Source organism: Carettochelys insculpta, chromosome 1 (assembly GCF_033958435.1).
Source record: "Carettochelys insculpta isolate YL-2023 chromosome 1, ASM3395843v1, whole genome shotgun sequence".
Lineage (NCBI taxonomy): Eukaryota > Metazoa > Chordata > Testudines > Carettochelyidae > Carettochelys > Carettochelys insculpta.
Genome location: NC_134137.1, coordinates 47,222,010 through 47,245,544, shown reverse-complemented (window position 1 = coordinate 47,245,544; position 23,535 = coordinate 47,222,010). Strand labels below are relative to the sequence as shown.

The window sequence follows — 23,535 nt, the reverse complement described above, 5'->3', positions numbered from 1 at the left end:
AGCTGTGTTGTCTCTCCGGGGCTAATAGGAATAAAAAGCAGTAAAAATATTGTTGTCCTTAAAATCAGAAGATAGTATTTAGTACATGCAACGAGTACTTCTAATTCAGAAGGTACAGTTTTACACGGGTTTTTTAGGGATGATTTATTATTTAAAAGATGTATATCAATTGTTAGATTTCAGGGGCGTAGAGTTAATCAAGGTCACTATTGCCAACATGCAAAAAGATAAGGTGCTTGGTTATATGTACCAGCATATTTTATGATATTTTAAAATATGTGTTGCTGTAGAGTTGCTGAGATGTTGCTAATAGAAAACTGCATTGTAGTTAATTTGGCCTATGTACAGACCCTTCCAGATAGATATTCTAATGGAAATGTGTCTGTCTTGATGGCATAACAAGAACTGTTTCCAGTCCTGTGCCTTTTGCACAGTTTAAAGAGAATTGTACTCTTTCCTGTATTTTTGACATTTTTGTCTGATAGCCAAATATTTCCATTTCCATTTTAAGACAAGGCTGCAGAGTAAAACTCATTTTATGTAATCTTGTCTTAATATGAAGCCTTGCCATTGATTTCAGTAGAGCCAAATTTTTATCCTTGAACACTAAACTTTATTCTGCAGCTCTCATGGACACAAAAATTTAGTTAGGAGAAATTGCTAATTGACAAATTTGTGTCTTCCTAACACCAGATGAACTGAACTAAACCAAGGATGAAGACCTGTAATTTTTGAAGCAAACTTCAAATGCAAGCTATCGCCTAAGAACACTAATCAATTTTATTCCACATAAGCAAATGCATTAACTTCTCTAGATCTTGTCACGGTTTTTCATAGCACTTTCTCTGTGGGTATTTTGACCTTCAAGATCCAGGATAACTCCAGGCTTATGCTGCCTATACATCTTTCCTCTTGCTGAGACCGCTGTTGACAGAGACCACAGAGGATGTCCATATCCTTTGACTGCCTAAAATAATGAGTCTGGATCAGATGGGGGCAAACTATGGCTAGTGTACCACATCTGTCCCACTGGATCCTTCAGCCTGGCCTCAATAGCTCTTGCCAGGGAGCAGAATCAAGACAGCATTGCTGGGAGGAGTCAACCCAACTTCTGTGAAACACATTGAGCTGTGGCAGCTGGTGATCCAGCCATCTGAAGAGGCTAGCCCTTGGTCTCTCCCCTTCTGCTTTCTCCCTCCCGCATAGCCTCAGCTCGCCGGGAATCTGTGCTCTGGATAGCACTGCCAAGGAGCAGGAAGCTCTTTAGGGGCTTACCAGGTAAGCGTACCCAGACTTACTCTTGCTGCTCAGCTTCTTCCCTGGTGCTGCCCCACAGAGCCCCTCCCCCCATTCCACACCCCATAAATCCCCTTGCCCCATCTCAGTAACATCCCTTATAGAATTCCCCCCATGCTACACCCTATAGATGCCCCTCCTCCATCTTGATAATATCCACATTCATGGGCCTCCATATAATTTCCTTTCCCAAATGTAGCCCTCAGACCAAAAAAAAATTGCCCATCTCCTTGGTTAGTTGGTTAGTGAGTGTTTGGAGAGAATGGAAGGAGGTGGAGAAAAGAGAATACTTGAGGAGAAATGGAGAAAAGAGGAATTTTTCAGTACTGTGGAGTGAGAGAGGGAAAATGAGAGGCAACACAGAAGTGGAGAATGGGAATAGAAACTGGAAGGTTAATGTGCATAAGCATTCAGGGTCAGCAAAGTGACTCAAAGGCAGGAAAACGAGCCCCCACATTTTGCACAAGTGAATGTCCCTTACTGTCTTTCATTTTGGGAACCTAAGCACCACACCATGGAGCTGGCATGCTGAGAGGAGTGTAAGACCTCAAAGCCAGTGTGAAATAAACCGGCGCCATATCATTTTACACATGGATAAACTAAGGGCCAGGGAGGTTGTGACTTTTTTTTCAAGATCTGTATCCCTATCAGAGCTAGGAACAGAATTTAGGGATCTTGCAATGCCTTCCTCCAGTCATGAGATAGCACTGGCACTCCAGTACTAAAAATGTACAAACGGCAAATGTATCTATCATAAGGAGATTATTTTATGTATATTGCACTACGGCCGTTTCTACACATGCCACTTTTGGAGAAGAAGCGGCCTATGAGTATAGGCTTCTGTTAATGAGAGCATTATAAAATTGGCCATGCGTAGCTACCAATTTTGTCTGTCCTTCTTGTACTCAGCTATGTAAGAACATGAGAATGTCCATACTGGGTCAGACCAATGGTCCATCTAGCCAAATATCCTGTCTTCTGACACTGGCCAATGCCAGGTGCCTCAGAGGGAATTAATAGAACAGGTTATCGTTGGGTGACCTGTTCCATGTCACTTGTTCTTGGCTTCTGGGAAACAGAGGGCTGTGGTTATTTTTTAAAAATGCATAAGAACAACTAGTTGATGACTCCAATAGTCTGACAAAGCAGTAGCATTGTTGCAGATTTTGTGTAAGGCTTAAAATTAAGATTCTGAGTACTTGTGATCCATATGGATCCCATGGCAATTTGCATGAGTAGATTTCTTTGTTAACTAAAGTATCTTGAACAAATTCCACCTCAGGAAATTACATTCTGCATACTTACATTTCCGTGAAGTTTCAGTTAGATAAAATATGCTTTCATTTTTTCCCCTGGGGGGCATGCTGTGGTGTTTCATCACAAAGCGGTCTGTGTTTGATCAACTGATGTCAGCTATATCAAAATATATGGTTTAAAACAAAAATCTGCTACTTTGGAATAAAAGATGCCATATAAACATGTGATATTATACACTAATGGTTATATGTTTCCAAGGGCTATCATGTTGTGTTATGTCCCTTTCTTGACTGATGCCTTACTCCCCCTCATTATTGACTGATTTACAGACCATGGCCATAATCCTTAAAATATGTATGAATGTATAAAACTTTACTTATGTGAGCAGTCCCATTGAAGCCAATGAGACTTCTCACGTTGGAAAAGTTACGCACACACATGCTTGGTGGATCAGAGCCAATGCACAGTAGCAGCAGTCTCTTCCCTTGAGAATGGAGGATGTATGTAGTCTTTCCCAGGGGCTGAGGCTGGGGGGGGGGGGGGCACTTTTCTGATATACTTCTGCCAAAGATATTGCATGGATTTACAGTGTACATTGCACCCTCTCTTCCTTTGAGGAGAGAGAATTTTTGCTTTGTTACATTCTGCCTCTGGTGACATAGGATGAATTTGGTGTTCACACTCAGGGCTGAACATAGGGGAGCCCAGGGCAACCGCACCCCTGACCTCAAGCTCAGGACACCACCCTGCCTCTTCTTCTCCCTGCTGCACCCCTGTCCCACTTCTTCCTAGCCCTTCTCTGCCTCCTCCCACTTCCATTGCACTCCTTTCCCAAAGCCTCCTCCCACAAGAGATGTGACCCTGGAGATTACTGGGGGCCAGGTATGGGGAACCAGTGGGGGTCAGCCCCCTCTGCACTCACTGTGGTGGCAGGAAACAGAGGGATCTGGCCCCATTACTAGCCCACTCTGCTTTGCTCCTCTGAATCTGCATGGCTTGGGGGTGGTGGAGTGGAGAAGAGCAGAGCAGAGCAGAGCAGAGCAGGCTAGGACCAGGTCCAGGTCACTCCAATTTCTGCTGCCACGATGCGTATGGTGGGGAGGCAATCCCTGCTACTGGCATGTGCCAGGCTTCCTCGCACGCTGAGCTTCACGGGCAAAGTTCAGTATAGGGGACCTTCCCATCCATAGGATAGTTAAGGCATCTGCAATGGGGACCCATAAAGCACAGGGCCTGTTTCGGATGCTCTGAACCATCCTATGAATGGGACAGTTTTGTTTGCACTAGTATTTTTATCTGTGGCAAGTCTACATTCCAGATTAAATCAATGTAATACATGTCACTGAGTGAAATAAATTATGTTGACGTAAGTGCCATATCCACTGTGCTATGTCAGTGAGAGACCATTGTCCCACTGGCATAGTTTCTCACTTGTGGAGGCAGAGTAATTATGCCAACGGGAGAATACTTTCCCCTCAGCATACCACACCTTCCACAGACACACTGCAGTGGTGCAGCTACATCAGGGAAGACTTAAAAGGGCCTACATTTGCTGAATATGGCCACCAGTTTTTATTTTTCCCAAGGGACTTCCCTTGGTGGTGTACTGCCAATGTCAAAGCTCTCTGTGCCATCTACTTATGAGTCTTGCACTTTAAAGGTCCTGACTAGAGTCTTGTTGCACTTGAGCTTCTCTTGATTGCTGGAACAACCTCTTGAGACTGATCTAACATATGCTTAAGACAGGCCAGTAATATGAGGTGCAGCAACCTTTGATGTCCCACCTCACCCCTCCCTACTTCATATAGTGAATTTATCTTGTTCAGAACTGATAATCAGATACAGATGAAGCCTACTTAACTCATGTATATAAAGTGTAACTCACTATGAGAAGGACGATTTTAATGTGTTGCAAGATCTATCGTTCTGAAGAGGGTAAAACATTTTACAGCATGTATAAGGATAAGGGCTATGCATTGTGATGAAACGGATGCTGTGGGGGAATTTTATTATCTTGTGTTTGCAGTGTTGTAGTGTGTTGGGATGGGAAGGAGTCAGTTTTGCTGGGTGGGTCGCAATCTGTTGGGAAGGGTTGTAGGGAATTTTGCTGTATTTGTGGTAGTCTGTGAGAATAAGAAGGATTTTACTGCATGTGTAGAATCATAGAATTCTAGGGCTGGACGGGGCCTCAGGAGGTCATCAAGTCCAGCCCTCTGCCTAAAGCAGGATCAACCCCAACTAAATCATCCCAGCCAGGACTATGTCAAGCCAGGACTTAAAAACCTCTAAGGATGGAGATTCTCCCACCTCTCTCAGTAATGCATTCTAGTGCTTCACTACCCTCCCAGTGAAATAGTTCTTCCTAATATCCAACCTACACCTCTCCCTCTGTAACTTCAGATCATTGCTCCTTGTTCTGCCATCTGTCACCATTGAGAACAGTCTTTCTCCATCCTCTCTACAGCCCTCTTTCAGGAAGTTGAAGGCTGCTATCAAATTGCCCGTCAGTCTTCTCTTCTGCAAACTAAATAAGCCCAAATCTCTCAGCCTCTCCTCATAGGTCATGTGCTACAGGCCTTAATCATTCTTGTTGCCCTCCACTGAACCCACTCCAAGACATCCACATCCTTTCTATACTGGGGGGGCCCAGAACTGGGCGCTATACTCCAGATATAGCATCACCAGTGCTCAGTAGACGGGAATAACATCTCTAGATCTGCTGGAAATGCTTATCCTAATGCACCCCAATATGCCATTAGACTTCTTTGCTACAAGGGCACACTGTTGACTCATCCAGCCTCTCATCCACTATGATCCCCAGGTCCTTTACTGCTTCACTGCTGCTTAGCCAGTTGGTCCCCAGCCTGTAACAGTGCTTGGGATTCTTCCATTCTAAGTGCAGGACTCTACACATCTCCTTGTTGAACCTCATCAAATTTCTTTTGGCCCAATCCTCCAATTTGTCTATGTCATTCTGGACCCTATCCTTACCCTCCACTATATCTATCTGACCCCCTTCGTTTGTGTCATCTGCATATTTGCTGAGGGTGCAATTCATCCCCTCATCCAGGTCATTAATAAAGATTTTGAACAGTACCGGCCCTTGAACCAATCTTGGGACATTCCACTTGAAACTGACCGCCAACCAGACATTAAGCCATTGACCACTACCCCTTGACTGGTCCTTCAAGCCAGCTTTCTATCCATCTTACAGTCCATGTATCCAATCCATATTTCCTTAACTTATGGGCAAGAATGTTGTGGGAGACTGCATCAAAACTTTGCTAAAGTCAAGGTATATCACACCCACTGACTTCCCCATGTCCACAGAGCCAGTTAACCTCATCATAGAAGCTAATCAGATTAGCTAAAGTAGGTCAGACTGTGCGGACAAGTAAGGCATTTTGCAGTGATGTGTCTGTGCCTGTGTGGGTTGGAGAGGACCAGGGTGTTTTGCTGTGTGTCAGTCTGGGGGGATGAGGGAGGCTTTTGCTGTGTTGTACTCTGTACGGGTGTAGGGAGCTGCTGGTGGTGAGTTTCGCTGCTGCCAGAGTGTTGCTGGATAGGGGTGGAGAATTTCGTGGCGTGTATCTGCCTGGGGATGGGGAGGACTTAGCTGCTGGGGATGCAAAGGATGTTGTGGGGTGTGAGGGGGCAAGTCTATGGGGAGGGGAGGGGACTTGGTGTGACCGTGGTGGTGGGGGAGGATTTTGTTGGTACGTGTGCGCGTGCGCGCGGAGAGCCGGTTGGGGGGAGGGGGTGTCCGGCTGTGTGAAGTGTGTCACTCGCGGGGAGGGGAGCCGAGCCGAGCCGAGCCGAGCCGGGTGTCTCGCACGAGAGCGGTTGCGGCCCCCGGCAGCCTGGTTTCCCCCTGCGGGGGGAGGCGATGGGTGCGCAACCGCCTCCCCTGCCGAGCTCTCGGAGTTGGCCCGGCCCCGCCGCCGGCCGCCCGCGGTCAGTCCCACCCCCTGGCGCCGCCGCGAACGGTTCTTTGTGTCCGGGGGGCGCTGGGCGCGAGCGTGGCGGGTTCGAGCTGTCACTGAGCCGCGGCCGCGGGGGGATGTGAGTGCGGGCGGGGAGGGAGGCCTGTGGGACGGGGCCGGGAGGCGGGCCCCGAGCGCGCCCCTGCAGCCGGGTTCCGCTTCGGCGACTCCTCGCGGGCGGGCGGCCGGGGCGGCCCTGCGGGCGCATCCCCCTCAGGGGCCGAGAGCGAAGGATCCCCATAGCCCGCGCCTGTGTCTCCAAGGCCGGCAGGTCCGATCCCCCACTTCCCAGAAGCGGCGCCTGCGGGGGCCTCGGCCTGGCGGTGGCTCCCCGCGACTCAGGGCGTGCGCGGGAAGCCCTGGCGGATGCCGCCTGGCTGGAGGGGTGGTGGGTGCAGGGTGGGCAGATAACGAGTGTGGGGAAGCAGGTGCCCGTGTAAGACAAAAGTCCGTGAGAGTGGGTGGGGCCTGACACCAGGGATGTCTGGTCACCCTAAAGGAGATGGGACCTTCCCCATGCTCAGGTAAGCTGGGGACAGCCGGTGCTGCCTCCTGTCACCTACTGCCTTGACCTCCTCTGCCTTGTGTTTTTCAGGTTGGCCAGGGTGACTGTGCTCCATGACTGCCTGGGATGCAGGACATTTGAGGTGCCTCCTTCTGCCTCTGTCTGTCTTCTAAAGACATTAATTAATTCAGAAACAGGATTTCCTGTTGCTGAGCAGCAGTTGTGGCACCTTGGGAGAGAGGTGAGTGTGCTTCCCTGCAGTGTGACTGCCTACCAGACTGATACCCCCTTTACCAGTTGCCTTGGAAGTATCCTTGCTTTTCCTGATGGAGACAGTGCAAAGTTGAAGCATTTAAAGCTGTATTATGTCCACACATAAAGGAGCCTATTGCAAGGAAACCGAAGGAGGTAGCTGCTTGATTATTTGTATTAGAGTAGCATGCTTACTGGGTGCTGTTCAAAGAAGAATTTCTGGTGTAAAAGCCTCCAGTCCTACAAATATGCATGTTTCACTTTACCTATGTGAGTAGTCTGTTGATTTCATTTTGTCTACTAATGTGCCCATGTGAACTTACATGTGTGTGTTTGCTGGATAAAGACCTTTAAATGCTATTTGTGTAACACTAGCCTCTCACGTGCCCTCTTTCAATAAAGCCAATTTGTTTAGTTTTATAATATTTTATCATTATGTTTAAATAACATATTTGTGTATGGTATTTTTAATTTTCTGTTCATTGCTGTAAGTGTTATGGTTCAGTGGCATTGTAAAATTTTGTAATTATTTCTCTGGGGAAAGGAAGTAATCATTGACTATTAAAGTTTGAAGCAAACTGCACATTTACACAACTTATATTTTCTTGTATGTTGCAGGTTTATTTGCTTTTACTCTCTTCAACCCTCCTTTTACATTTTGTGGTATTACAGCAGGAAAGAGGTGTTAGCACATCACCCTCTGAAATGCAACAGGAAGCCAAGAGTATGAGCAACACTTTTTTTGGTTGGCATTACCAGACTGAACTGTGTTTTCTGGTTGGAAACATTTAGTCACTAAATAGTTAGAATAATTTGTCAGATATTTTTTGTTTTATATTTAAGAATAGAGGTTTTTTGTTTTCTACCATGGCAATTATAAAAGTTTTGTTCAACCTTTTCAGCAGTAGTTGCTTACAGCCAGATTCTCCTAGTTTTACATACACTGCGTAGGTGGAATGGTATGCTTTAAAACTTTTTCTTACTTCAAAAATAGAGTGGAGTTTCCTTTATTTATAGATGACAGATCAGGTCAGTTAAAATAGTGTCATTTGTCATGGTGACAGGGCTAATTACATCTCTGACCCCTTTTCTGGCCTCCCTTAGTACACCCCCTCTTTGTTTTGAGGCCTTGTGTGTTTCTGCTTCCCTGCAGTAGGGTCATGCAATTCTCCTATCATTGGACTGGAACCCAGGTTGCATATCAACCATGGTAGACCTTTTATTGTTTTAATAACCTATTGTCTTCCTTTAAGCTTTATTCCTACTGTTGAGTTTAAAAAATACTTTGTTTTCAGAAGGTTGTTTGGGGTCACCGTGTCTACTGCTGATCACAAGCTCCTAAAGTGAAGAACAGTAGGTACTCAAACCCATTCAGAGCTATTGAGTTAACATGTCTGTCTTATTTATAGTCCTAGGTAGGCCTGTCTTACCCATACCGTGGTCTCTGGGTTCACCAAATTCTGGCTCAACCTTATCCGTCCCCTTAAGGAAATATGTCTCTTTAAATCTAGTCAGAGTCTTTGTTTTCTCTTCCCAGAAGTGTTTTTAAGCCTGATTTGGTGAGCTTCATGGGCAGTCAGAACCAGAGCATCCAATGATTTTGTATTGGCTGTTCTAGGTTTCTGTGTTTGCAGAGAAACATGTATCAGGATCTTACCCCCATCCCTCTTCTGAGTGCATTTCCTGAAAAATCTGCTATTGTATTAACTAAATGTATGGATGCAATACACAACACAATAGTCCAATGCAGCATTCCTGATTTATTACAGTCAGCTTCAAATCTATCATAGCTTTCAGCAGAAAAGAACTCCTGTAGTCTTGCACCCATCTTTTATATGGTTCAGTCCAGTCCAACTGTCCTGCTAGATGCTGTGTGACCATGAATCACCACCACTGACCAAGAGTCATCAGCTAACAGCAAATGGGACTTCGATCTTCACTTGATTATGGGGCCTCTTTCTCTTTTTTGGGTGGATTCTTTTGCAGGGCTCAGCTCCTATTATTCCCTGGCCATCAAGGTGTTGGTGACAGATGGTTGTCCAGACAAACTGGCTTCAGTGGCTGATTTCATTGCACACGCACTCACATTCACATTTTCCTCACTCAGACAAATGAAAGCTTCAGAAAAAGAAATCAGCTCATGAAACAAAACACAGCCATATAGAACAAAGCTACATCTACAAAACAAAGATACTGTTACAAAGCTTACGGAAAGTTATAGGTCTTAAAACCAGCAATAACTGAAAGTTATAGAATATACATCTGCATGGTACTGGGCTGAGTGGAAGCTTATGTAATATATACTTTTCTCTGTTCTCAAAACTGAGCATTTATTCCTATTCTTTGTTTCCTGTCTTTTCACCGGTTACTGATTCATGAGAGGACCTTCCTTCTTATCACATGACTGTTCACTTATGAGCCTTTCGTGAGAAATCTTGTGAAAAATTTTTTGTGAAAGTTCAAGTATACAGTTCTGATTGGATTATATTTGTTCATGTTTGTTCAGTGGCACAGAAAATTCTAATAAAAGGGTCAAACATGGTTTCCCTTCACAAGTGCTGTGTCAACTGTTCTGTAAAAATCCCATTCATCTGTGGGTCTGATAATGCTGTTCTTTAGTTTTTACCAATTTGCCTGATACTGAAGATAGCCTTATAATCTTGTAGTTGCCAGGGTTGCCTCTGAAGCCTTTTTAAAAATATTCATGTCACATTAGGTATCCTCCAGTCATCAGGTACAGAAAATAATTGAAGTGATGGGTTACATACCACAGTTAGTACTTCTGCAATTTCATATATGGGTTCCTTTTCAGAACCCTTGGGTTAATATCGTCTGGTCGTAGTGACTTATTTCTGTATAAAGTATCACTTTGTTCAAAAATTTCTTTTGACTCCTCAGTCTGGGACAGATATGTTTTCTGGGACAGATTTGTTGTCAGATTTCTCACCTAAAAAGAATGACTCATGGGAATCTCCCTCCCATCTTCTGTATTGAAGACCAATGCAGTTAGCTTCCCTGTATTTGCTTTGTCTTCACTGAGTGCTCATTTACCCCCTTGATCATCTAGTGACTCCACTGATTATTTGACAGACTTCCTGTTTCTGATGCATTTTAAACAATTTTTGCTGATAGTGTTCCAGTCTTTTGGTAGTTGCTCTTCAGTTCCTTTTGGACTTGCCTAATTGTTCTCAACTTGCCAGAATTTATTTTTATTTTTGTTTTCTTCAGTAGAATTGAACTTCTAGTTTTTAAAAGATGCCTTTTTGGCTCTAGCCTTCCATTTTGTTGTTTAGCTGTGGTGGGAGTTTCTCAGGCCTCTTACTGCTGTTTTTAATTTCAGATATAAGTTTAATTTGAGTCTGTTTATGGTGATTTCAAAAAGTCTCCTTACACCTGGCAGACATTTTCACTTTTGTGACTGTTCCTTTTAATTTCCATTTAACTCCCTTCCTCATTTTGGTGCCCTTAACCTAAGAAAGGGGAAGTTGTACTGTGTTGGGTTTCTTTGATATTTTCCCCTCACACAGGGGTGTTAAATTAATTGTTATGGTTGCTACTGCCAAATGGCCCAATTATATTCACCTCTTGGACCAGAACCTATGCTCCACTTAGGACTAAATCAAGAATATCCTTTCTCCTTGTGGGTTCCAGGACTATTTGCTTCAAGAAACTCATTAATAGTCTAGAAACTTTACTTCTGCATTCTATCCTGGGGTGACATATATCCAGTCAATATGGGGATAGTTGAAATCCCCTATTATTGTTTTTTTGGCTACTGTTGTAACCTCTCTTAGCTCCTTTTTATTTCATAATCACCATCACCATCTTGATCAGGTAGTCAGTAATATATTTCTACTGCTATCCTCTTATTATTCAGGAATGGAATTTTTATCCACAGAGATGCTATAGTGCTGTTTGATTCATTTAAGACTTTTATTATATTTGACTCAATATTTTTCACATACAGTGGAGGGGCTGCCAGGTTCTTCTAGGCACTTTCTGTGATTCACAGAACAAGAACACAAAGTGGATGGTTTGAGCCATGCGAGAAGTAGTTTTGTCCCATGCCCTGCCCAGGCCCAGGTACCAGGGAGAGTGGCCAAATGTGCCAGGGATGGGGGAGTGGCACAGTGGCAAAAGGAACAGGAGATGCAGAGGGTTTGGATTACATGGGGTATAGGTACAGGATGAAGGGCAGAGGGTTGGAGGAAGGAGGGGCTGGAGTGCCAGAGGCAGGCTCTGGCCAGCAGGCACTTACCTGTCCAGATTTCAGCTAGCAGCCTAGCAGGTACCTTTGCCAGGATCCCTGCCTTCCACATCTCCATACATGTTCAGCACAGCTGCATGGCCATGAATGCTTCTCTGAACTGAAGCTGGGAGCCCGAGGCAGAATTACTTATACTGCCTGTCCTGCAAACAGGAAGCTCTTTTTTGTCCAGAAACTGAGGCTGGGGCAGGAGTATTGTGAGGCTTCCTCATGCCAGGGGGACCATCCAGGATCCTTTATTATTTGTTTTAATAAAGACAGTTCCCAATACCACTAAGTCCCTGTGGCAAAGTCCCACTTGCATTTCCCCAGCAGTGAAAGGAATGGAGAAAAGGCATATCCTCTAAGGGTTTTGAATACTTATTCATACATCCTCTACCAGGTACATTGATTGTGGATGTTTCCAATGATAAGGAGAGACAAAGGCAGCAAGGTCCTACTCCAAAATTCAAAGAGGCATAAATGCTGGACCTCTTAGGCTGTCAGGTCTATTCCATTGGTGTGCTGCAACTTAGAATTTAGAATCAACGATCGATATTTAGCTGTTATAACTCTTGAAATTCTCTAGCCAAGTTTAAATAGATCTTCTCTACAGACTCTCACTGTTGAGTTCATGCAAGGAGAGCAAATGATTGCAAGACCTCCTTGCAAGCTTCAATGGACTCTGCAGACTTGGCTGCCAGCATAATGTGCACTCATATTGTCATGTGCAAAAGCTTGTGTCTTCAGGACTTTTGCTTCCCACTGGAAGTTTAGAAGATCATTCAGAACTTGCCCTTAATGGCCTCTGTTTGTTTTACTGATTTGAGTTTTCATAGCCTGAACAGCACCAGGGCAACTTAGAAATCATTGTGCTTCCATACATGAGCTTCACAGAGGAAGCCCTTTAGGCTGCAGACCCTGCCTGATTTTTCCCTACTCAACAGAGGCAGGACTGAAACAGAAGTGATGGTAGGAGAAATAAGTGCAGACCTCCTCTAATCAAGGTCAAGATTCAAAGAAGCAGTCCCTGGCTTCCAAGAACTTTTGAAAATGTGCCAAGGGGTGGTACACCGGTTCAGATCCTGGATCCTTCCCTCATGTTCGTCGATCAGTTATCCCACTTCTTGGACCCACATTACCTCAGATCATGGCAGAGTTGGGATACTCTCTCCAATTTAGTTCCTTTCCACTTCCCCACCCACCCTCTTTGGCCCTCTTCAGGGACCCTTTTCATGAACATTTCCTAATACAGGAATTGTGGAGATGCTCCTACAACTTTGAGTGGTAGAGGAGGTTCCTTCTGGAGTTCAGGGTCAGGGTTTTTTTTCTCCCTGCTATTTCCTAATTCCCAAGACAAGGATGTACTCAGGTCTATTTTAGACTTGTGCAAGCACAACAGATTCATAAAGAAGTTGAGGCTTCACATGGTCTACCTGGCTGCCAACATCCCTTCTTTGTGTCTGTGGAGGTGATATTCTGCCCTCAGTTTGAAGGGTGCATGCTTTCATGTCTCTATCATTCCGTCCATTAGAAGATTTCCGTGTTTCTTGGTAAAAAGGACATGCTATCAATTCATGGTCCTCCCCTTTGGCGTCCTGGCAGCCCCTCACATGTTTACCAAATGCATGGCAGTCATGGCAGCCTTCCTTTGGAAAAAGATATCTGCGGTCTTCCCTTATCTGGACAGCTGGCTAATTTAAGTTTGGTCTCGGGCCTAAGATCTTGTGAGACTAGTGTGCGAGACATTCCTCAGGCTCAGCCTTATTCTGAATGTGTCAAAGTTGACCCTAATTCCCCTTCAGAGTATATTGGAGCCCTGCTTGACTCCATCCAGGCCAGAACGTTTCTTCCACAAGCTTGTTTCCTCAGTAGCTACGTCTACACGGGGATGCTACGTCGAAATAGCTTATTTCAATGTAGCGAAATCAAAATAAGCTATTTTGATGAATAGCGTCTACACATCCTCCAGGGCTGGTGCTGTCGACGTTCAACGTCGACGTTGGGCAGCACTACATTGAAGTAGGCGCTGCAGGGGAGCGTCTACACACCAAAGTGGCCCACATCGAAATAAGAGTGCCAGGAACAGCTGCAGACAGGGTCACAGGGCAGACTAGCACTTCTGGGGCAACAGCAAGTCACTACCTTAAAGGGCCCCTCCCAGACACACTTGCACTAAACAGCACAAGATCCACAGAGCCTACAACTGGTTGCAGATCCTGTGCATGCAGCATGGATCCCCAGCTGCAGCAGCAGCAGCCAGAAGACCTGGGCTAAGGGCTGCTGCACACGGTGACCATAGAGCCCCACAGGGGCTGGAGAGAGCATCTCTCAACCGCTCAGCTGATGGCCGCCATGGCGGACCCCACTATTTTGTTGTTGCGGGACACGGATCGTCTACATGTGCCCTACTTCGACGTTCAACGTCGAAGTAGGGTGCTATTCCCATCTCCTGTTGGGGATAGCGACTTTGACGTCTCTCCGCCTTATGTTGATTTCAACTTCGAAATAGCGCTCGCCACGTGTAGACGTGGTGGGCTCTATTTCGAAGTTGGCATGGCTACTTCGAAGTAGCCGGCTCGTGTAGACGCGCTACTATGAGCACCATCATAAAAGACCTTAGCATATTTCCCACTACAATGGATTGGAACTGTTTGAAGCTACTGGGCCATATGACAGCTTGCACATTCATAGTGCAACATGCTTGGCTTCGGATTCTTCCACTTTGAGCATGGCTGGCCCAAGCTTGCAGGCTGAACTGAGATCACTTTGACTGACTGGCCACTCTTCCACTCGTGTTCTTGAGTTCCTTCAGTGGTGGCTCAATCCATATACAGTGTGTGTGTGAATATCCTTTTCCAAACCTCAGATGACCTCTGTTCCTTAGTCACAGATGCATTGGTTGGGGAGCACACTTAGGCGACCTCAGAGCTCAGGGCCTTTGGTCACATGCAGTAAATCCCCTACATATCATCAAGGTACTGTGGGCAGTACTTCTTGCTTGCAAGGCACTTCACACCCACTGTGAGGTGCTCCTAGGCAGCAGGAAACCTTTCACTTGCACCACTTACTTTGCCAAGTGGAAGAGATCTTCCATCTGGACTCACCAGAAGAGAATCCCTCCAGTGGAGGCCTTGATCTGAGTCATCTTGGGTCATGTATTCCAGCTAAAGCAACAGAGTATTGCAGCATTATCAATAAGGTTTCACTTGGTGACAGTCTCAACTCTCCAACCTGACTCAGTGGGGCACTCAAAGTGTGCCAGTCTTATTGTGGGCCAGTTTCTCAAGGATCTGGAAAGAGTGAACCTGAGAGCACACCTTCTTGGGATGAACCTGAGCAACATATCTCAAAGAACAATACTTACAAAAGATAGGTAACCGGTTTTTTTTTTTTTAAAAAAAAAAGCCTTTTGAGATTACATAACCAATATACTTAGGCTTAATAGAGTCATTTTCTTTCTTACAATTTTTACAGATAGCACTGATGTTTATTTTTAAGCAGTTTTTGCTTTGTATCTGTTTGAGTTTTCACAGTTGCACCACCTTGCAGCTTTTATACTTTTTTCTATTTGTCTCAGTTTAAATTTTCACACTTGGGAGATAATTATTTAGTAACAATAGACATTGAGATTGAAACAGAACTTCATAATTGTTATAAGACAAGGTATCAACATCACATGTCGAAATAAATATCTCTACATCATACACTTAAGTTTTCAAGCAGCATTTTTTTACTTTACCACTTATTTCTATGGAAATATTTTTCTGTTTGTTCTTGTGTGTATGGTGCAATCAGCAATTACCAACAGGTATCAATAAAAGTCTAATCCTAAGTCTACATATACTCCTTTGGGGGTATATGTGCTATGTGTCTAATATAGGTATGTGATACACATATATTAGTTTTTGTTCACCTGTTCCTTTGAGTGATAGTTATTTTATTTTATTGTTTGTTATTTTGTGTCTACTAGTGGCCACAAAGTGCTACTTTCCAAACAGAAGAAGGCGCATTTGCAATGAAAATGACTTATTAAATATCTGGAACTATAAAGCCTCTTACAGATGCTTTTTTGTATTTCCTAGGAATTACTTCTTGATTTGCTAATGTGTCTACTGACTTTATGACTATATCTGTGGAATGGTGGGTAGACCATCAAGCAAAAAATAAAAAAAAAATATAGGATTTATATTCTTTGCGTTCTTAGAGTTAAACATATTGGCTGTGGCTACACTTGGCCAAAATTTTGAAATGGCCATGCTAATGACCAAATCGGAGGATACTCATGAGGCACTGAAATGAATATTCAGTGCCTCATTAGCGTGCTGCCGGCCACGGCACTTCAAAAGCACCACTTTCGATCATGCGTGGCTCAGCTACACGGGGTTCCTTTTCGAAAGGACCCCGCAGACTTTGAAATCCCCTTGTAGGAATAGGGGAATTTCAAAGGCTGCGGGGTCCTTTCGAAAAGGACCACCGTGTAGCCGATCCCCGCATGATGGAAAGCGGCACTTTTGAAGTGCTGTGGCTGTCAGCATGCTAATGAGGCACTGAATATTCATTTCAGTCCCTCATGAGTATCCTCCGATTTGGCCATAAGCATGGCCATTTCGAAATTATGGCCAAGTGTAGCCGCAGCCATTGGGCATTACTAAGACGAATGTAAAGAATCAAAACAGGATAAATTTGTAGGGATTGGTGAGAAACAAAAGCATTTGGAATCTAATTCTGCTCCTACGTAAATGGGCATAGCTTTCATTGTAGTCAGATGAAGGTTCATTCATGTAACTGAGGGATGAATTTTATCTTGTGTGTAACTGAAAAAAATCACTTTCATGTAATGAACAATTGAATGTGTCAGAATGATGTGTTTAGAAACTAAATATTGAAGCAATGTATTGAGACATTTAAAATTTGCCTCTAAATTTTAATATATAAAAATTACTTAACACCTTCAAAATGTCTGGAAAAAAGCCATTGCAAAGTAGCAATACTGGAGAATGTACAACATCAAGATCTTCAATTTTTTTTCTATTTCAGTTATCTGATTGTACTAAGTTTGGTGACTGTCTGAATTCTGAAAATCATATTTTCTTAAACCTTCAGTCAAAAGGTCTGAAAGGAGGAGGTAAGATAAATAATTATTTACTTAGATGCTGGGAGATTTTGAAATGTTTTGATTAATTCTGTGGTGCAGTTTTGGGTATTGCTTTTCTTAAATGAGTAATGGTGCTTTTTTTTTTTTTTTTTGCTTGCACATCACAGTAGTGTATTCTTCCTTTCTCACTGTAGGGATTGTATAGGGCTAGGCAAAATATGGCCTGTGGGCTAGATCAGGCCCACCAAGGTACCAGATCTGGCTCTCAGAGGCAGTGAGGAGCCTCAGGCAGGCTCCCTTGCCTGCCATGCCTGCCCCTTCCCCAAATGTACCCCGGTCAGGAAAGCAGCTTCAGGGCCCTGTTTATCTTTTAACAACTGTGAGCCTGGAGCCAGGTGTGGGAGAGATGCTTCCTGTGCTGGCCCCGCCCCCAGCAAAATCCCATCGCGTGGTTGCTGGTAAATGGGAGCTCCCTGTGTGAAGCACAAACGGTGCACAAAACACACCTCCCCTTCCCCTCAGGCTTGTAGCTATTCACAGACGCACATGGCCTCTGCCATGGTGGGGCAGACAGGGAGCATGCCTAAGAAACTTGCTGGAATTGCACATGTATAGGGGTCAGCAACCTGTGGCTCTGGAGCCGCATGCAGTTCTTTAAGGAGTCAGTTGCGGCTCCTGGCGCCACTGCCACTGACTCCTCTTGTGGCTCCCTGCCCTGCTGCTGCTGAAATAATAGAACAAAATGTAATTGGTTTGACAGCTGGCAGGGTGGCGGGAGTGATCTGACCATTAAACCAATTGCATTTAGTTCCATTATTTCAGCTGCGGCAGGGCAGGTAGCTGTCTGCACTGCAGGTGAGAAAGGTGCTAGACTTGCAGGAGAGCTGGGGAGAGCGGTGGCTGCCCCTGCTGGAGCTGTGCAGTCCCGCTGAGGAGGTGGCGGCGGCCGCAGAGCAGCAACAGCAGCACATGAAGATGGAGGAGCTCATCAACTGAGATGGGTTAATTTTGGGATAGGGGGTTGGGCCAGTTTGGGTCTGGGGGAGGTTAAGCCTGGGTTGGGGGGTCAGATGTGCAGTATGGGAGGTAAAGCATGGGGGCTGGACTAGATGACCTCCTGAGGTCCCTTCCAGCTCTAGAATTCTGTGATTCTGTGTTGGGGGGCAGATTTGGGGGATGAGGTAGGTAAAGCCTGGAGATGGGGGGCATGTTTGTGGGCTAAGTGGGGTAGACCCTGGGAATGGGGTGGGGTGTGGAGAGTTGTTGCGAACATAGGCTCTTAAGCAAAAAGAAGCAATCTCCAGGCTCCAAATTTTCCATGTCCTCATTTGTGCTCTAATCCAGGGGTGAACATACTTTCTAACTGGCACAGATCCTTGCGTGCGTGCTGTTCTTAAAATAGGGTCTAGGAGAAGGTACGGTTAGATGTTATTTAGTGAAGACTGTTTCATGTTCACGTGCATTGTGGTTCTTGAAGTATTGATTTTGTAACTGAATTTGAAAAAATGGCTCTTCTCGCTATTTTGGTTGCAGACTTCTGCCCATGTAAGTCTCTGTCTCTGGCCCCCAGGACCCTTCCTTTCCCCCTCAACCCTGTGCCCCACATTCTTGCCTCCTCATCCCACATAACCCAAGCCCTCTGCTCCTTTCTGCACTGACACCCCACCCCAGAATCTGCACCCCAAACCTCTGCCCCAGTTCACAGCCCAAACTCATGCACCCTTCCTGTTTCCCAGTCCTTTGCTCAAGGTTTGAAGGAGTCCTTAGGGCATTTATTAGGGTATAATTTTTTACGGGTAAAACCCAGTTCATGAGATGGAATGAAGAGGAAATAAAAAGGCAAATATATATTTAAGAAAATTACTGCAAAAAAAAGTTAGTATCCAAATAGCAATATCCTGGCCATGGCTACACTATCCCTCCCTTTCAGAAGGGGCGTTAAATGACTGGGATTGGAACTGTTTAATGAGGTGCTGATATGAATTTTCAGCACCTCATTAGCATAATGGCAGCCAGTTGCACTTTGAAAGTGCTGCTTTCGAAATGCGAAGTGGCCATGTAGATTCAGGCACTTTGAAATAAACTGCAGACTTCGAAATTCCTTTATTCCCAATTTGTTTTGGAAGTAAGGGAGTTTTGAAGTCGGGGGTTTATTTCAAAGTGCCCATGTCTACATGGCGTTTGCATTTCAAAAGCAGCACTTTCAAAGCGCAGCTGGCTGTCATTATGCTAATAGGGTGCTGAATATACATATCAGTGCCTCATTGAACAGTTCCGATCCTGGAACTTCAGTCAGTACTTCAAGAGTCACAATGCATGTGAATATGAGACAGTCTTTAATAAATAACATGCCCCTTCCGAAAGGGAGGGGTGTTGTAGCCGTGGCCCCTGGGTCTATACTGGTAGATAAGGGAAGCGTTTAGGTCTTCCAGGATGTGACGTATTACCTATATTCTACTCTGCGCTTCAGGATCACAAATTGTCAGGCATTGTTAGCCAAATATGACATCCTGAATTAAAGTAAATTTGAGGAGTTTGTTGATAGCTTCCCACATCAATTAATGGGTCCTCTTGTCTACAGTCTGTCTTCCTAGGACAAAAGATTTCTTGCAGACTTACTCAGTATGCTTTTAGTGATTGACCACAAATGGGAACTTAATGATTCAGAAGTATGCATCTTCACCTGAAGGGAAACCATGACCAGTTCACAGATGAAAAGCTAATACACTAATACACCAGATTCTGCCTCAGGGGAATCCTTGGCCACCTCTCCTTGATCAGCCCAACTTGCCCGTGTCTTCCCTCCTGTTGATGCCTTGGGTGTTGCAAGATCTAGTGAGACAAGGTCACAGTCATTCTGATCGCCCCTTCTTCGTCTAGGCTGTTATGAATTCGCAGTCTCATATGCTTGTCATCATACCCAACAATTCCCATCCTCATCTTCCTCTATCTATTGACCCAATGCAATGGCAAGGTCAGGTATCCTAATCCACATGCACTCCGCCTCAGGACACGATATTTGGATAGGGCTCTGTTTTAGAATGCATATACTCTTTGGCTGTGCAAGATATTCTCTCCATAAAAAAATGTAAAAATGGCCACACTGGGTCACATCAAAGGTCTGTGTAGTCCAATATCCTGTCTTCCAACAGGGGCCAATGGCAGGTGCTCCAAAGGATATGAACAGAATACATATTCATCAAGTGATCCATTCCAGGTCACTCATTCCCAGCTAGTGACAAGCAGAGGCTAGAACACTTTTCTGCCCATCCTGGCTAATAGTCATTGATAGACCTATCTTCTATGAATTTGTCTAGCTCTTTTTTGAACCCTTTTATAGTCTTGGACTTCACAATATCCTGTAGCAAGTCATTCTGCAGGCTGACTCTGTGTTGTATGAACTTCCTTTTGTTTGTTTTAAACCGGATACCTATTAATTTCATTTTTAACCCTAATTCTTGTGGTATGGGAAGGAGTAAATAACACTTCTTTATTCATTTTTCCATACCTGTCATGATTTTATAGACTTCTATCATATCCCTCCATAGTCATCTCTTTTTCAAGCTAAAAAGTCTGTTTTATTAATCTCTCCTCATATGGCAGCCGTTCCATGCCACAAATTATTTTTGTTGCCCTTTTCTGAACTTTTTCCAATGCCAAGATATCTCTTTGAGATGAGGCAACTGCATATGCTCACAGTATTCAAGATGTGATTGTACCATAGATTTATATAGGGCCAATAAGATTTGTCTGTCTTATTCTGTTTCCTTTTTTGGTGATTTCTGATATTCTCTGTTTGCTTTTTTAACTGATGCTGCACATTAAGTGGGTGTTTTTGGAGAACTTTCCACAATGACTACAAGATCTCTCTCTTGAGCAGTAACAGCTCATTTAGTGTCCATCATAGCTGGGATTATGTTCTACAATGTGCATAACTTTGCATTAACATTTATGTGCTATTTTATTGTCCAATCACCTAATTTTCTGAGATCCTTTTGAAGCTCTTCACAATCTGATTTTAACGTAACTGTTTTGAGCTGTTTTGTAACATCTGCAGATTTTACCACCTCACTGTTTATCTCTTTCTGCAGATCATTCATGAATATGTTGAAGAGGGTCGGTCTCAGTATGGACTGTGCTAGGACACCCCTACTTACCTCTTTCCATTTTGAAAACTGCCTATTTATTCTTACCCTTTATTACCTGTCTATTAACCAGTTATTAATCCATGAAAGGCCCTTCCATCTTAACTAATCTCCTCATTTATATGTAGTTCCCTTTCAGAAATTCCTGCAGCAGGAATGACTCCACTAGGTAATGTTACTGAACCAAGTAGAGGTGCTTTTCATCTTGGGTTTGGCAACGTGGATTTTTACCAGAACTGGCAGAGATCCTCCTCATCCTGGACTATGTCATTAAAGTTATCAGGCCTCACTCTCAGTCCTTTGAGAGTCCATCAGTTAGCAATTAATGTGTTCCACACAGAAGGTTATTCTGTTTTCATGTATTCATTAACCTACACAAACAATAATACATCAAAGGGACCTGTATTTAGTCATCTCTATGCTGACAAAGCTACCCTGGGAACTATTAGCATTGTGCTCCATATCCCCTCTTGAAAGTTGCCTTCCTTATTGCTATCCTTTCCGCAAGAATGGCCAATGAATGAAGAGCTATGCTGGCAGACCCACCTTTCATGGTTTTCCACAGGGATAAAAATCTCCCTGTGTTTACACTCCAAAATTTAATTAGAGGCAGTCTCCCAGTTTCACATTAAGCAATACATTCACTTACCTGTTTTCTTCCCAATACCACGTGTCTGCATATGAACGTTGACTCCTTTCCCTCAATGTCAGACGAGCCCTGGACTTCTACTTGCAGAGAATGTACCCAATCGAGAAATCCCCTGCATTGTTGTGTTGCAGTATCAGGGAGACTCAGGATATAGGCTGCCTCCACCCAGAGAATCTCTAAATGCATTTTGGGTTTCGTTAAACTCTACTACCAAATGTTTGATCCACCCCTCAGTGCAGGCATGTGGGCTCATTCAACAAGAGTTCTGTCTCTGACCATAGCCTCCCTTCAGGATGTGCTGATTATGAACATATGTAGAGTAGCCATGAGGAGTTCTGTCTACACCTTTTCAGTGCATTATGCCTTAATGCAGGACTCCACAGTGGATGTCTCCTTTAGCATGGCAGTTACCAGACAACAATTCCATCTTCCTCCTCATACACCTCTCCCACTTCGGTACTATGTTTTAATCACCATCAGTGGAATTTGATAAGGACCATCGCTTGAAGGAGAGGAGGAGTTTTGTAACTGGACGTTTTTTGAGGTGTGCCATCTCTGTCAATATTCAGCTTACCATCCTAGACGGTGGTCTAGATGGTGCTTGGTTCTGCTGTGGGGGCAGAGGGCTGGACTCGATGACCTCTCAAGGTCCCTTCCAGTTCTAGTGTTCTATGACTCCTCTCTGCTGTGGGTTGTTCAAATTTGTGATGGAGAAAGAAATGAAGACAGTCAAGTTTGCCTCACACTTTATTGCTTTGTACAGAAGGATGAAATATAGAGATATATATTTCTTACAGAGTTGGAAAGGACCTCAGGAGGTCATCAAGTCAAATCCACTGCACTCACAGCAGGACCTTTCACCATCCCTGAGAGATTATTATTCCCTAACCTGCCCTAGAACCTTGAAAGGCCCCCTCAGGGTTTGAGCTCTTAACCTTGGGTTTACAAGGTCAGTGCTGTAGCCATTGAACTCTGCCTCCCCCTGTGAGGTGGGTCAGGCTGATGCATGGGACAGTGGACACTACTTTCAAATTTTCTGACTCTAGATGCATGATGTGCACATGTAACACAGATAGGGACAGCACTCGCACGTTAAGTACCCTTTTTATTGGTAATAGTTTATTAATACATTTAGCAAAGTCACACTCTAACTCAGCAAGGTAGATACAGATAATAGAGAATGTACATCTGAACAATCCAGATACAGTAAATGCTTCTATATTTGGCATTCATGCGACCAGGAAGTTGCCAAATAATCAAACACTCTGATTAATAGAGAGTACTCACGCTGGGTGGGAGAGCAGAGGAGCCTGATGGCTGCACTCACACACAGCAAGGAGGGACACAGGAACACAGAGGGAGTTTGTCTCTGTCAGCCTCGGGAGTGGCGGAAGGGTGGGTCCCAGGCAAGAGGCAGTCAGGAAAGCAAATGTGAGTGGTACCTCCTGAGGAACCATGCACCCCTGAGCTGTGGGGCCTGCAGTCAGGGCTGCTCAGACATGCTGGACCACAGCAGAGGGTGTGGGGATGGCCAGGGCAGCCTGTCCCTTCCTGCAGCCACTGTTTGTCCATGCTCGCAGGGGCTGGGCCAGCTCCAGCCGCAACTGAGGAGAGTGCCCTGCCATGTGGCCCCCCCCAACCAAAAGCGAGCGAATGGGTTCCTGTGTTCAATGCCTCACTGTCACCCTCTCAGCAACTGCAGTTGCTCCGCTCCCTGACCCTCATGTCCTGATCCCCCTCTCTGACTGCCCCAAATGCTAGTGCCAGGCAACACGCTGCTATAATCCCCAACACACCTGCATGCAGCCCCGCAATGACCCATCCTCCAAGCACACATGGCCAGTGCCCTGTTCCCTGAGACCATCCCACCCAACACATGCCTCAGCTCTGCTCTGTGTCCCTCTGTATTGTATGTGAGTGCAGCTGGCAGGCTCATCTGCTCTCCTTTTGCTCCTACCTTGTGTCTGCTGAGCAGAAGAGAAGTGGCATCAGGGCTGGGGTTTGTGTACTGAGCGTGAGCAATGCCCTGCCCTTCGGGGCGTGGAGGGGGTGGATCCTGCTCAGCACTGCCCTGTGTCCCTCCGTTAAGCGTGTGAGTGCAGCT

General features: G+C 44.8%; 1 protein-coding gene across 7 annotated transcripts in view; it reads left to right on the top strand.

Moving 5' to 3' along the window:
- Window positions 1-23,535, top strand: part of SACS (sacsin molecular chaperone) — a 100,141-nt gene that overhangs the window by 38,650 nt on the left and 37,956 nt on the right. For 3 of the 7 annotated variants that reach the window (XM_074985477.1, XM_074985473.1, XM_074985483.1), the window contains 2 exons: window positions 7,132-7,282; window positions 16,580-16,667. In XM_074985477.1, coding sequence (XP_074841578.1) covers window positions 7,132-7,282; window positions 16,580-16,667 — 239 coding nt within the window. Of the gene's footprint in view, window positions 1-6,338; window positions 6,616-6,705; window positions 6,808-7,131; window positions 7,283-16,579; window positions 16,668-23,535 lie in introns of those variants that run through there. The other 4 variants (XM_074985462.1, XM_074985459.1, XM_074985468.1 and 1 more) reach the window with 3 other exon arrangements.